We start from the raw sequence: 12,781 nt of genomic DNA, 5'->3' as shown, positions 1-12,781 counted from the left end.
ACTTGAGCAATGTGCGCTAAATAATACAAGGACATAATGGAGGGTGCGGAAACAAAATATTAAGTCTCTGCTCAAGAGGGAACACAAAAGTTCTCTGCACTGAATGAGATGGATGTCCGTGGACAGGGACACATGACAATGAATAAGGATTGTATAAAGCAACCTTATTTCAACGTTTCCTAGCTTTACACTGTTCTTTTTCACAGTATTGTTTAAAGTTACCCAATTAATAGGGAAACAAGCTGAAGGGAAAAAAAAATTCCAATGACAGTTGTCGCTCTCATGGTTCATCAATATAGAGAAAACCCCTAAACTCTACAGCAGAACTTCCACCTCAGTGCTATGTAGCCATTAACAAAAACTGGTAATACTCAGTGAAGTTGCACCAAGTAGGTTTTAGCAACAAAATGCAGCGATATTTCTGCCAAAGGCAGCAATGGCAATGTCCAGAAATCGGGGTTCAGCTTCAGGGTTTATAGGAGAGCAAGCTGAGGCAGCCAATAGATCCTTCCAGTCAAAAAAGTTTAATGCATTTTTGTCCTTTCCTAATGTTTCTTTCTAATGCACCTCCTCACCACTACACTAGTCTTCTTCAAAGTTCCTAGCCAAATTCACGTCACAGCTCAAGCCCATTGTGCAGCACAAAACAATCTGATTTTGATACAGAACACATGCCAACTGTGTATTAATTCACCGAAACTATGCTGCCTTGACCATCGCAGGTACTTCAGTTGACTCCCACACGTAACTCACTAGCTACAAGGCTACTGTGCATCTTCCTGCCAACAGACACATCAAAAAACAAAAAAAACCCCATCTCTAGCTACTGAAGTAATTTTTTAAAAAAATCATTGTCATTACACCACTTTTTAAAACCTAAGTTGAATTCTGTTACCAGTGCCATCCCTGTGACATCCATAAAAGACTTGTAATTGTTTCACTGGTAGCAAATCAATCCTCACTTTCATCTCAGGGAAGTAGTCACAGAGAACTACCCCTGGGCTTGCATACAATCTAAGACCTCAGAGCTTTAAATGCCCCAGTTCTCTCCAAGTCCAGTATTCAATTTTGACAGTTTTTCCATCAATACTTGGGGACTTACACACCTAAGACGTAATCTTGCAGTACTTAGGCAAAAGGTGCCATGTGGTAAGGGCACTCCCACTGAAGACTGGCTCTAGCCTCCGGGTTCATTAAGAATCTGGAAGACAAAGCCTCTAGACATAGTAATTACTGTGGATAATAAGGACCTTCATTTGTATACTCTCAGTTACTATGGATAAGAGAAGGTCTTGTCTTTACATACCCTCACATAAACTTTAAGAAACGTGAAGCATATTCTCCCTTCGTTATCCCTAAAACTGTAAGTAGGAAGCAAACAGGCTCCTAGGAATACTACCCTACGGGCCAGTAAAATGAGGGAGGAATAACTTAAGCCTTGGTTTTGCCAAACCCCTGGTACCCTAAAAGGCAGTTCATTTGAATAAGCAATAGCAGAAAACACTATTTAGTCATTATGGGGACAAATTACATCCACCTGGAATAAAACTATAATGCGGTTACAGGTTACGGGCCTGAAACAGTGCTTTGCACTTCACCGTATCCTGGCCTTCCTATAAGGTTTGTGGCAGACATAGGATAAAACAAAATAGAAACATTTTCTATAATGCTCACAGTCATATTCTGTAAACACAAGTTATAGCAAATTTAATAGTGACAAAGTCAATACAGATTAGGAATGTTCACCATTCTTAAACACCATATACATTATGAATATATATACTGTAGATTTGCAACTGATTCCATTCTCAGGCTCACTGTATTAACACAATCGTAACATGTTTTATTAATTTCTATGAAAAATACTTCACTAAGAAAGTAGACAAACTGCACAGAAATAGTACAAGTGTCATGTGCATAGCAAGATAGCTTAAAGCATTCACATATGGCTTTGTTTAAATGAAACTATTGGGGAAATGGCCCTATACGGACCTATGGTTACACAGTTGACATAATGTAAACTGCTTCACATCTTTTAGGCACTTGCTAACAATAGTGTTCAATCCCTGAAAAACAAAATCAAGAGCTAACAAGTGAAAACAACAAAAATCCCAGGATACCAGGTGTGTGTAGTTGAAAAAATTTTTTAAATTGGCTTTAGTAGTGCATGCACAGAACTGAAAAATGGGGGGGGCTAATTTCTGTGCAAGAATTATACCAAATAGCTGAAAAGTATAAAAATATTTACATGTTTAGGTTTTTTAAAATATGTACAGAACAAAAGCCCTGAAGACATATTATATAGAATAAAAATATAGGACATGATAGTAGTAACAAAAAATAATATATATTTTTACGGAATTGTATTTGCAGTTAATTACAAGTTATCTAAACCACAAAGCTCCTTGATCTACCTCAAAGCTTGATGGCAATAGAGATCTGCTCTTCCTTTTAAAATACAAGCACTTTGCATCATTTTTAAACTTCAGTTACAATACTGAAATACAAACCAAAATTACTTGTGTACCCTAATTCCGTTGATTATCTTTTAGAAAAAACTGTAATGTATGACATTTAAGTTTTATTTTCTTCACTGGTTATCATTACATTAATGAATTCCAATCTCGAGTAGCCTCCATCAGATGCCTCTGTCCATGTCCTACCCAATTATCCTGATTGTCAAATACTCTACCGCAAAACCAGCAGCTAAACTTAGCTTTCAAGGTATTATCAGAGGTAGTTTTCACAATCTGATAATTGTTTTTGCTAGTCTTTTTCAGTGTCAATTTTAAGACAAATCTTTCTTTTACAGGGCTAACAGGTTTTATTGTCCTGTGCCTCTTCTGAGAAAGTTCATCAGTAGTTACATCCAAAGGATTGCAGAGGGCTGGCTGTAGAAGCGCTTCAATAGTTCTTTTTGACAATGAAACCTTAAGAACATGTCCCTTAAATTTAGCAATGGTTTTCATTACATTTACAACTTCTGGAACATCTGCATCAGGATGATTAAGCACAACAACTGGTTGATTTCTCCGAGGGCATTTTACAAGCTGTTTAGAATTAAAAGGGAGTAATTTCAACGTCCTCACAGTTTCTTTTGATGCCCTCGGTTTGTAAGGGCCACCTGATGCACTAAGAACTTCAGCTTGATTCTTTTCCTTACACTTTCTGTGCAACATTACTTTCTTTCTTGGAGGTTCTGGGCAATTATCCTTACTTTTCCGTTTGAAATTCTTTTTTCTTTGCACACCCACAGTTTCTGAACTTCTAGACCCAGTTTGTTTTAAACGAGGTTTTACTTTTGCGGTTCTGTTTCGAGTGCTCCATGAGGACCTCTGACTACGAAAGCTATTCGTGTTATTAGCAGTTATTACTTGCATACTCTCAATAGAACCTTTTTGCAACCGTGTCCCTGCAGCCTTAGTAGAATAAACAGGTTCTACAGGAGAAACACAACGTGCTGGGTTAGAGCTTGCCAAAGAGGCATTTGCTGGCATTAACCTACCTGGTAATATTAAGGCATCATTAGAAGTAAGATTAGTTTGTTTCTGTACTAGTGCAGGAGTAAGGGACTGCAAGTTACCCAAGTGTAGTGAGGGCACTGAGTTGCTTACTGACTGAGTGGTATCAGCCAGTGTATCTGAAGTAGAAGTCTTAATTTTCAGCAAAAGCTTTTGTTGCATGGCTCCAGTTCTCTTTGGTTGATAATTTTGATAACGAGCATTATCCTGAAAAGTCCTATGTTTATTAACGACAGGCTTGTTTGGTGTCATACATTTCAGAAAAACTGCCTGCTGTCCATCAGGCAAAAGTGCATAAACATGTTGTTTCTGTTTAATGTCCTGTTGGTTTACCGACTCCAAGGAATCAAAGACAGCATCCTGATGCTCTGATAACACCTTTACAGAAGAAATTCCTTTCACAGATGACTCCGATGAGTCTGTAATTACTAGAGGCCCTTTGAATGGCATGCTATTCAATGAGTCATTTGCTGTACTACACACTCTTCTATTACACAAACTTCTTACGCTTCTGAAGCTGTCATTTTTCCCCTCGACTTTTGAAGCTGGTATGGTTATTTTACCGTATTCTCTGGATACAACTCTCCCTAAAACCTGAGAACTATCACTAGCGACATTTGCAACTGTTCCAATTGTCCCGCTAAAAGTCAAAATCATTCCAGGTCCTTTATTTAAAACAAAGGATGCAGGTACCCCTTTAGCCACACGCCCATCTGATGAGCTGGTTGACGGAAGAGTTTTTCCTGAAACCACCTGTAGTCCAGGCTGGTTAGCAAGGTGCAAAGGAACAAAAAATCCTGATCGAGGGGACTGAACTAAAAGGGTTTTCTTCTGTTCCTGAAGAACTGGTGAAAACCTGTTAGGATTTTGGGTTGTAGATAATATTTTGTCTTTTACTAACTGCTGTGTTACGATTGCATCTGCAGGAGTTTTTAGCAACGTACCAGCACCTGGAGTTCCGGATAAATTATCCATTCCCTGTGAATCAAATGATGTTCTGGGTGTCTGTCTTTCTCTCCCACAATGCGTACCTTCATTTGTGCTACATCTTGTGTTCAACTCTCTCTTATATAAATGAAAGCCTACATTATTAGTAGGAGGCCTCTGGAAACCACGTGCAGTTGCCGAGCTTTTTAAATGCGTAAAGGCTTCGCTCCCTGTCTCGTGACTAGAAAACAGCTTGTCAGAATGAAATTTTATGCAGTTATTTGACTTGCTGTGGGATTCTTGCTGAGTAGTTGCTTTCACTTTTAACACATCTTGCAGCAACTGGTTTATTTCAGGTGATAAATAATGAGCTGCTTGTTCACTCTGCAATGAGAAAACAGATGTGATTTTAGGCATTAAGACCGAGTTAACACAATCAGAGGCGTGTTCTTGGAATTTCTCAGCTATGTTCTCAAAGCCTTGATGAATGTTAGCATCCAAATACTGCTGGCCATTATGCTGGTCCTCCATAAAACACTCGCTGTCAACAACACATTTAGGTTGGCTTTTAAAAGACACAGAATTATTCTTAGTGTTTGTGTGTCCATAAGATTTATTAATATTTGACTGGGCTGATAAAACTTGCTCTGGTTTTATGCCTTTCATCAACGCTGAATATGAAGATGCAGATTCAGTTCTTCTACTGTTTTGAAAAGAAACTGTTTTGCTAGATAAAAATTCTTTGTATTTGTCATCTGTTGACATCCAAATGCTACATGGATTATCTGAAGTGTCCATTTTGGAATAGTTATGAAAAGACAGCAACCCTTCATTAGAAGAATCCACTGAAGTTGAATAATAGAGACTATGAGTTCCATTACTATTATTCAGGCCACCATTTTGTATTTTCAGTTCAGGAAAGAAGGGCATTTTCATAGGGTCATAGTGAAGCGGATTTGTAGTAGTGGGTGGTAATACCTGAGCATGACTTGGAGGACTATAGCCTCCCCACGAGACATCACTTCGAGTTCCAACTTTTGTCACCTCATCACATGGAGGTACAGTTGAGCCCATCTTCATTGGCAAATAATGTGAACTTTTTCCTACAGCTACATTAGAAGGTGCTACAGTTTGAGAAACACTCCTAGCACACAATAAGGAGTTGCTTTGTTTTTTCAGTTTTGTTTTTCCTGAATGAGGAGCAGAACAAGAAAATGGAGGGGATGTTAACGGGTGAACAGAATTGTTCTTTAAAGTTGACTGATCAGTTACATGTGGTATAGCACCTGAAGAAAAGCCACAGGGATCAGCAGTCTGTAGCAATGGAGTTGTAGAACCATCTTGAACAGGATCAGCTTTATGACCCAAAAAATGTAAGTTTTGCTTACTTGTAGGCAGTAATTTTATAACAATATGTTGTTTTCCATCTACCATTTTAAATCCCATAAATTTAGCACTGTAATTTGCCGGAATAGATATTTTGTTGTTTTTGACCATCAATACCGTTGGCCCATGAACAGCATTTTTCAATAATCCCAGGCTGTAATTTGTTCCATCATCTGCTTTACTGTATTGTGCAGTAGTAGCAGAGAGCATTCCGCTCGTGAAATTATGCTTTTCCATATATGTAATTTGATCTTTTTCTTCCTTTGCTTCCACATCTCTCATACATTGGTTCAGCTCCTCAGATTTTGTCTTAATTTTATTCACACTTCTTAGCACTTGTGCATTTTCTCCAGTTTTGTCACTTCCGCTGATTTTTTTCCGTCTCCAGAGTGCTTTTTTTGATGCTCCCATTTTACACCTTCTTAACACAAGCTTCAGTCCTGCTGGAGTCTTCACTATTCTTTTTTCACATTTATCCTTTTCCAGTTCCTCTTTTGCATATAAGTGGTCACTATGCAAAGCTATGATGTGTTTTAAGAGATAATCTTTCCGTGGTGTGCTGTAACTGCAATATTGACAACGAAAAGGAAACATACTGGTATGAACAACAAGATGTTTCTGGAACTCCTCTTTTGTAAAGCTTACGTGATGGCATTTTCCACATTTATATGGAATCTCATTATGTCTGTGAATGTGCTGAACAAATGTGCCCACATCCTGGGTGGAAAACCCACATTTTTCACATTGAAAATGACCGTTTACACAATGCTTTGATGTGAAGTGTTTTGTCAAATCCAACAAAGTGTACATATGCTCATCATTACAGAGTTCACATTTTACTAAAGTGCTACGATGGGTGCGTCTATGCTGTTTAAATGACTGAAAGTCATTAGCCGAGAAGTTACACATCTCACAAGGATACAAAGGCAACTCACCATAGTGTAACAGCTGAAAATGTTTCTGTAGATCATTTGGGCTGTATCTAATGTTATCCTTGCACTTCGTACAAGTGAAATTCAGTATCTTTGCTGAAGTTTTCAACCCTTCTTCCAATTGCACTTCTGGTTTATTTTGCAAGTGGCTTCCCTCTGAACAATTGGGACCGCTTCCGTTTATTTTCTCTAGACTTAAGGACTTCCTTGCAGTTTGCTGTTTACACTGAAAGAGTTTTCTAAATCTATCAACTTCATGTTTCATTAATACTTCATTTGGAATGTTCACCTTGGGTAAATCAATTTTCACATTTTTTAGTTCGTAAGAGACACTGACATCTAAAATTGCTGGTTGAGTCGTCGTACTTAAAGGATCATTCACCAGTGCTTTTTCCGAAGTACTATCTGTAGAAAAATTCTCTGCAGCATTGTGTTTTAACAAATTAATTTGATTTTTATCAGAAAAAAACTGTTCCTTCTCAGATGGCATGATTTTAGGTTTTCCTTTTCTTTAAGTGAATTCTGGAGACTAGTCTTAGTTCCTGCAGCAAACAAGACTGCTGCGCCAAGTTATTCTCAAAGTTCTAGAACTTCCCCATTTTATTCTCCTGAAATCAGAAAACAAACAAAGCAAATATTACATTTAAAACTAATGCAATTAGCACACTCATTACAATTCACTAATAAATACATGCCCATCTTGGAAAGTGTTGATTTTTATAATAGCATTTGAAAGAAAAAAACGATCATTACAAAAAAAAAATAGCCACTACACTGCAACCTTTTTTTTGGTTTTTCATCTGTTGTATGGGATTTTTTTCTCCCTCAGAAAAAATGCATAAATCTTGAAAAATAAGCTTCAAAGGACATCATCTACTGAAAGATTAAAACATTGAAATTCCATGCCATCAAATTTTGGTTTTCTCCTACCAAGACAGTCTGTAAACATGAGAAATCCCAAGAGCTGCATGAAGCTAGCATTTATTACTTCAGTATTTCAAGCAAATATAAACACAGTACCTCCTCTGTGACTTTGGATCACTAACTGAACCTAGCTGAAGAACTAAAAGCAAGTCAAATTCAGCAGGGGCTGGTATTTTTGTTACTCAAGTCTGTTACTCTATAAGTAGCTAACTATTGTGCTTAAAAAGAAAAAATTTAAAAAAAAAAAACCCAAAAGCTGACAAAAGAGCCACTTCACTACTGGAGACATTACCTTTATCAACACCAAAACCCACCACACTCATCTACAACAAATTTTTCACGTGCCTACCTTTAGTATCACACAAGTCTGAAGTAGTCAACAGATAAAAGTTAACTTTGGTTTCTCACCATATGTTCATGGGTAGAGGTTAATCTTTTCTGAACAAGAGCAAGTCTGACAACAGTACTCCTCTACGGATTAAGAGGCTCAAATAGGTATGGTCAGCATCATTGCCTCGCTACAGACTTAATGTCAGCGTTTCCGTAACAGGCTGCACTGACAGTTTATAGCAGCTCAAGTCTATGCTTGAACAACACTCCCACATGTCAACATAAAATCCGCAGAAATGGAATAGCAGTAAAAAATCATTTGGCTTTTGAAAAGTGAAACTGAAAAGGAACAAGAACTGTTTCTTCACTAGTATATAATACTTCTTATGAAAACCTTCTTCCATGGCAGAAGGCACAGCATCATTTTCTTCTTTACTAGCAAAAGTCAGTAAAGTGTTGGCTGAAATCTGATCAGCAGCTCACTCTCCACTATTCCCCTGCCCACCCTGAAGCAAAGTAGGCTTGGAACTCATTAGGTCATCCTATTTATTCACATTCAAACTGAAAGGATGATCACATCCTCTCCCTCGCTGTGATGAAGTGCAAGAGCTGCTTCTAGAGCTCCAGACCATCATAAGCATCACCACACTAAGGTCTTCCAAATATTTTCCCATAGCCCTGTGAGAAGGAAGCATCTAGCATTAAACATGTAAATACCTGACAAAGAAAATGGAGATTGAAAAGTTTTCAAGGCCATGTTCATGTATCATGTTGCAAGAAAAGCAAAACACTTTTTGTTTTTAAGCATATGCTTTATTGCATTTCTTTGGGAAAGATAGTAGCATTTCTGCACAATTCTTGAAAATAAGCAGCAAAACAGACTTTGACATTTTATACAGACTCCAATATCAAATAAACTCAATTGTGTTCTTCAGCTATGAGACCTGCAAGATTTCAACTCTACATTTGACATTCAAAAAAAAAAACACCACCAACACACACTAGCCACCTCCCACAAACCACCGACATTAATAGACATGCTCCCTCCTGGGGAGTCTTTCCAAATCGAAACATTTTTTTTTTTTTTAAATCAACAATACATTTCCCATCTTCCACACAGGAGGTTAATACATGGGATATTACTCTACTTTGAGCCTTCAGAAGAGAACACCTCATCTACATTACACTCCATTTTCACCGAGAGTACTGTATTGTAATGCTTTCTCTTGTCACTGGTAAAACCCTTACTTGAACAGGAGCAACCTGAACTCCCACATAAAGAAAGAATAAGTAACTAAAAATGACTCGGACTCATCCACTGAAGAACTTTTTTAATACACAGATGCAACACATGAAGATTACAGGTTGCATGATGCAATACACCATCCTGATGATAGCTGCCTATCATTCAGATTAAAACATTATACTGCCAAATATTGAGACCTGAAATACATGTGCAATTAACACTAAAAATCAGAAGTGGATGCAGTATGCTGCAGAGAACAAACATCAGGCCTTTTACAAGGGGCCAGTGTGGTCCTCAGTTGGGCAACATTTTACTAACAGAATAAAACATTTATTTTTAGCAAAGAGTCTCAGTTGGGTATATTCAAACCTGATTTGAGATCTCCTTTAACTAATTAACCACGCAAATTACAATTTAACTTTGTTACTATTGGGTAGCATGCAACTATTGGCAAGCACCTGCAGCACAATAAATAAAAATATTTACTGGAAACAACCAACCAGTAAAAAAAAAAAAAAACAAAACACAAAAATCCCAGGGATCTCTAAATGTACATTATCAAGAAGAAGTCAGACTTACACATTAAGAAAAGACTTGACTTCAATTCTTCAACAGCCTTTTTAACATTTTTCCACACACATAGAAGAGGTAAATATGTAAAATTCAGAAAAGGCCACAGTCAGGAGGAATAGTGAAAAAAGGTCTGGAAACAGAAGGAGAGATATTTTAAAAGGTGTAAGTACAAGCATAACGGAAAGAAGCAGCTGAAAAACACAAATCCTTCAGAATTTTCCATTACATGCATTTTTAATACATTGAATTCAGAAAAACTGTAAAAACATACCATGCTCTCTCCCAAAAAACACCATCAAATGCAATACAAATTCTAAATTAATGAGTGGGATTAAAAATCGCTAGCAAACCCCTCCTAACAAGGCCTATTTTAACCTTAGCTTTGTCACTACTTCTCAGGCATTTATAACTGGTAAGCATAACATATGATAACTTAAAAAAACAAGACAGAAAGCAGCAACTGGTACCACAGTCCATCAAATTTTAACTTGAACTCTTATCTTTTGATAACACTACTTAAAACTTTTCTTGAGTAAAAATCACAATGAATTCTATAGTAAAGACCTAATTATAATTTTCTGGAAATTTCTGCAAAAGCCTGGGTGTGGGAGAGGTGGAATAGTACATTCACAATACTTAATACAAGTAAGTAGATTATAAAGCAGATATAATGAATATGAACCCTGAAAATACATAAGCATGGACCAAAACTAACTGTTACCAAAAAAAACCAAACCACAACACTAAGCACAAGCATAAGCAACCACTTGAGGCTCTACGTCTCAATTTTCTTCACCCAAAAATGCTCCAGTATGTCAGTATTTTGTTTAAAAAAAGTACATATGGAGAACAAAAGGTTTAGTTATACACTTTGATCAAGTGAGAAATGACAGATAGGAGTAAGACACTCCTAAGCTTGGTAACTTTTACAGTATTTCTATTTAGAACAAAAAAAAAAATCCAAAACACAGTCTGATGGCAGGTAGTATTTTCAAGATTTCTGTAAAAATTGTTTACACTCATTTAAATCTAACTTTAAAAAAAAAAAAAAAACACAAAACCAACCCTATGTTAAAGTATTTTCCATGCTTGGTCCCATCCTACATGCATCTGCAGACCTGCAGTGCCGTCATCTCTACAAAGATCCAGACACATGCAGGAACTTACAGAACTAGATCTTCAGGAACCCACAGGGCTAGAGCTTCTGGCGGTCAGATACAATCTATCTGACACAGCAAAACGCTGCTTTTGTAAAAATAAAATATAAAGTAAGTTACCAAATCGGTCTCAAAGCTAACAAACAGACATCCATGCAGCACAGCGAACTTGCCGTTTACGAAAAGAGCAGCCCAGCGCTCCAGTGATTCGCTGCCACCGCCAAGGTACCTGCAAACAACCACTGTCTCAGCCCACCGTTGCCGTGTCGGGGGGACCCCCACGCTCCCCGCTCCCCGCCCGGGGCTCCCGTCGCCACCGTTAGCAACCAGCGGTCCCGCGGGGCGCAGCCGAGGAGCGGGGCCAGGGCGCGGGCTCTCCCCCCGTCCCCGGGACGAGGAGACATGAGGCGCTCAGTAAAGCCGGCCCGGCGGGGGTCGGGGGAGCCCGTGGGGCTCCCGAAGGGCTAACCCCACCTCTCCCCGGCTCCTCCTTGGGAGCCACCCGCCTCCTCGGGCGGCCCCGGCGGCCAGCGGTGCCCCCGCCCCGCCGGGCCGCCCCCCGCAGGGCGCCCGCACGGTCCCGGGGGACGCCGCGACGCCTCGCCCGGCCCCGCGGAGGGATACGACGCCAGAGGAGGACCCCGCGGCGTCGGCCACGAAGCATCGTCGCCCAGCTCCTCGGCGAGGCCGAGCGCTGGCCAGCCTCCCCGGCCGTCCCGTGGCCAGCCCCGGCCGCCCTGCCGCCAGCGTCCCGCGACCGGAGGGGGCGGGGGGCGCGGGACTATTTAACGGCTCACCCCTCACACGGAGCGGCTTCCTGTCCCGCCGGGGCTCGCACGACCGGCCCACTCCTCGCCGCCGCGGCCCGCACCAGGCCGCCCCTCCCGCAGGGTGCGGGGATAGCCCCGCTCCGCCCCGTTCCCCGCACCGGTGCCCCTAGCAGAGTTACCTCGCCCCTCGCCATAGCCCGGCGAGTCGCCGTTGGCCGCCATAACAGTTTCCATCCGGGGACTGCGGGGCTACGAGTAGGGCGGCGGGGGCGGCCGCGGCGGAGGGATACGCGTTCACCTGGGGAGGCGGACGGCGGCCGACGAGGCCCAGGGCGGGGAAGCGCCGCGGGTGGGGGCCGAGACGGGACGGGACGGGTCTGGGCGGCACCCGGTGAGGGCGAGGCGGTAGCGCCGACAGGGGCCTCCCCCCGCTCCCTTCCTCCTTGCTCCTCCTCCTCAGATGGGGGCGGGGGGGAAGCACAATGCTGGGCCGCCCGGCGGGTGGGCCGAGGCCTCCCGCATCCCTTCACCGGGACCGCCGCGGCCGGGTGCCGGCCGAAGGAGGACTACCGCCGTGCGGCCCCGGTGGGCCTTGGCCACATGGCACGGCCATGGCGACCTCGCAGCCGCTTTGGGCTTCCCCTCGCCCGAGGGTCTGTGGGGCCGGTGGCCGTTAATGGCGCTGGGCGTGGAGAGCTGCAGCCCGTCACCAACACCCAGAAAGGTCCCTGCCCGGGCTGTGCGTGGTCCACCCCAGACGAGGATTTGCTGAGCTGTGTAGATGCAATATATAGGGTGTATCTATAGAAGGTGGCAGCAGTGAACACATTCAGAATGTTAGACATGGATTAGATGGGTTGATATGTTTTCGTATGCTTCAAGTAACAAAAGGCTGGAAATATATTGTTATAGAAGCAATATCATTGCTGCTTAGAAGAGGCATAAACGATGCTGTTTAGTAGTAGCACGCTCTAAACATTTGTGCTAAGTTGTAACGCACATGGAAGATCAAAAG

General features: G+C 41.4%; 1 protein-coding gene across 7 annotated transcripts in view; it reads right to left on the bottom strand.

Moving 5' to 3' along the window:
* Positions 1–12,447, bottom strand: part of ZNF518A (zinc finger protein 518A) — a 58,984-nt gene extending 46,537 nt beyond the window's left edge. The window contains exons 1-4 of one of the 7 annotated variants that reach the window (XM_075108043.1): positions 11,946–12,207; positions 11,117–11,225; positions 9,846–9,969; positions 1,682–7,374 (exon numbers count right to left, since the gene is read on the bottom strand). In XM_075108043.1, coding sequence (XP_074964144.1) covers positions 2,604–7,256 — 4,653 coding nt within the window. In that variant the 5' untranslated portion in view covers positions 7,257–7,374; positions 9,846–9,969; positions 11,117–11,225; positions 11,946–12,207 and the 3' untranslated portion in view covers positions 1,682–2,603. The other 6 variants (XM_075108044.1, XM_075108045.1, XM_075108049.1 and 3 more) reach the window with 6 other exon arrangements.
* Positions 12,448–12,781: the final 334 nt, after the last annotated feature.

The sequence above is a fragment of the Phalacrocorax aristotelis genome, chromosome 12 (assembly GCF_949628215.1).
Source record: "Phalacrocorax aristotelis chromosome 12, bGulAri2.1, whole genome shotgun sequence".
Taxonomy (NCBI): Eukaryota; Metazoa; Chordata; class Aves; order Suliformes; family Phalacrocoracidae; genus Phalacrocorax; species Phalacrocorax aristotelis.
This window is presented reverse-complemented; position numbering and strand designations above follow the sequence as displayed.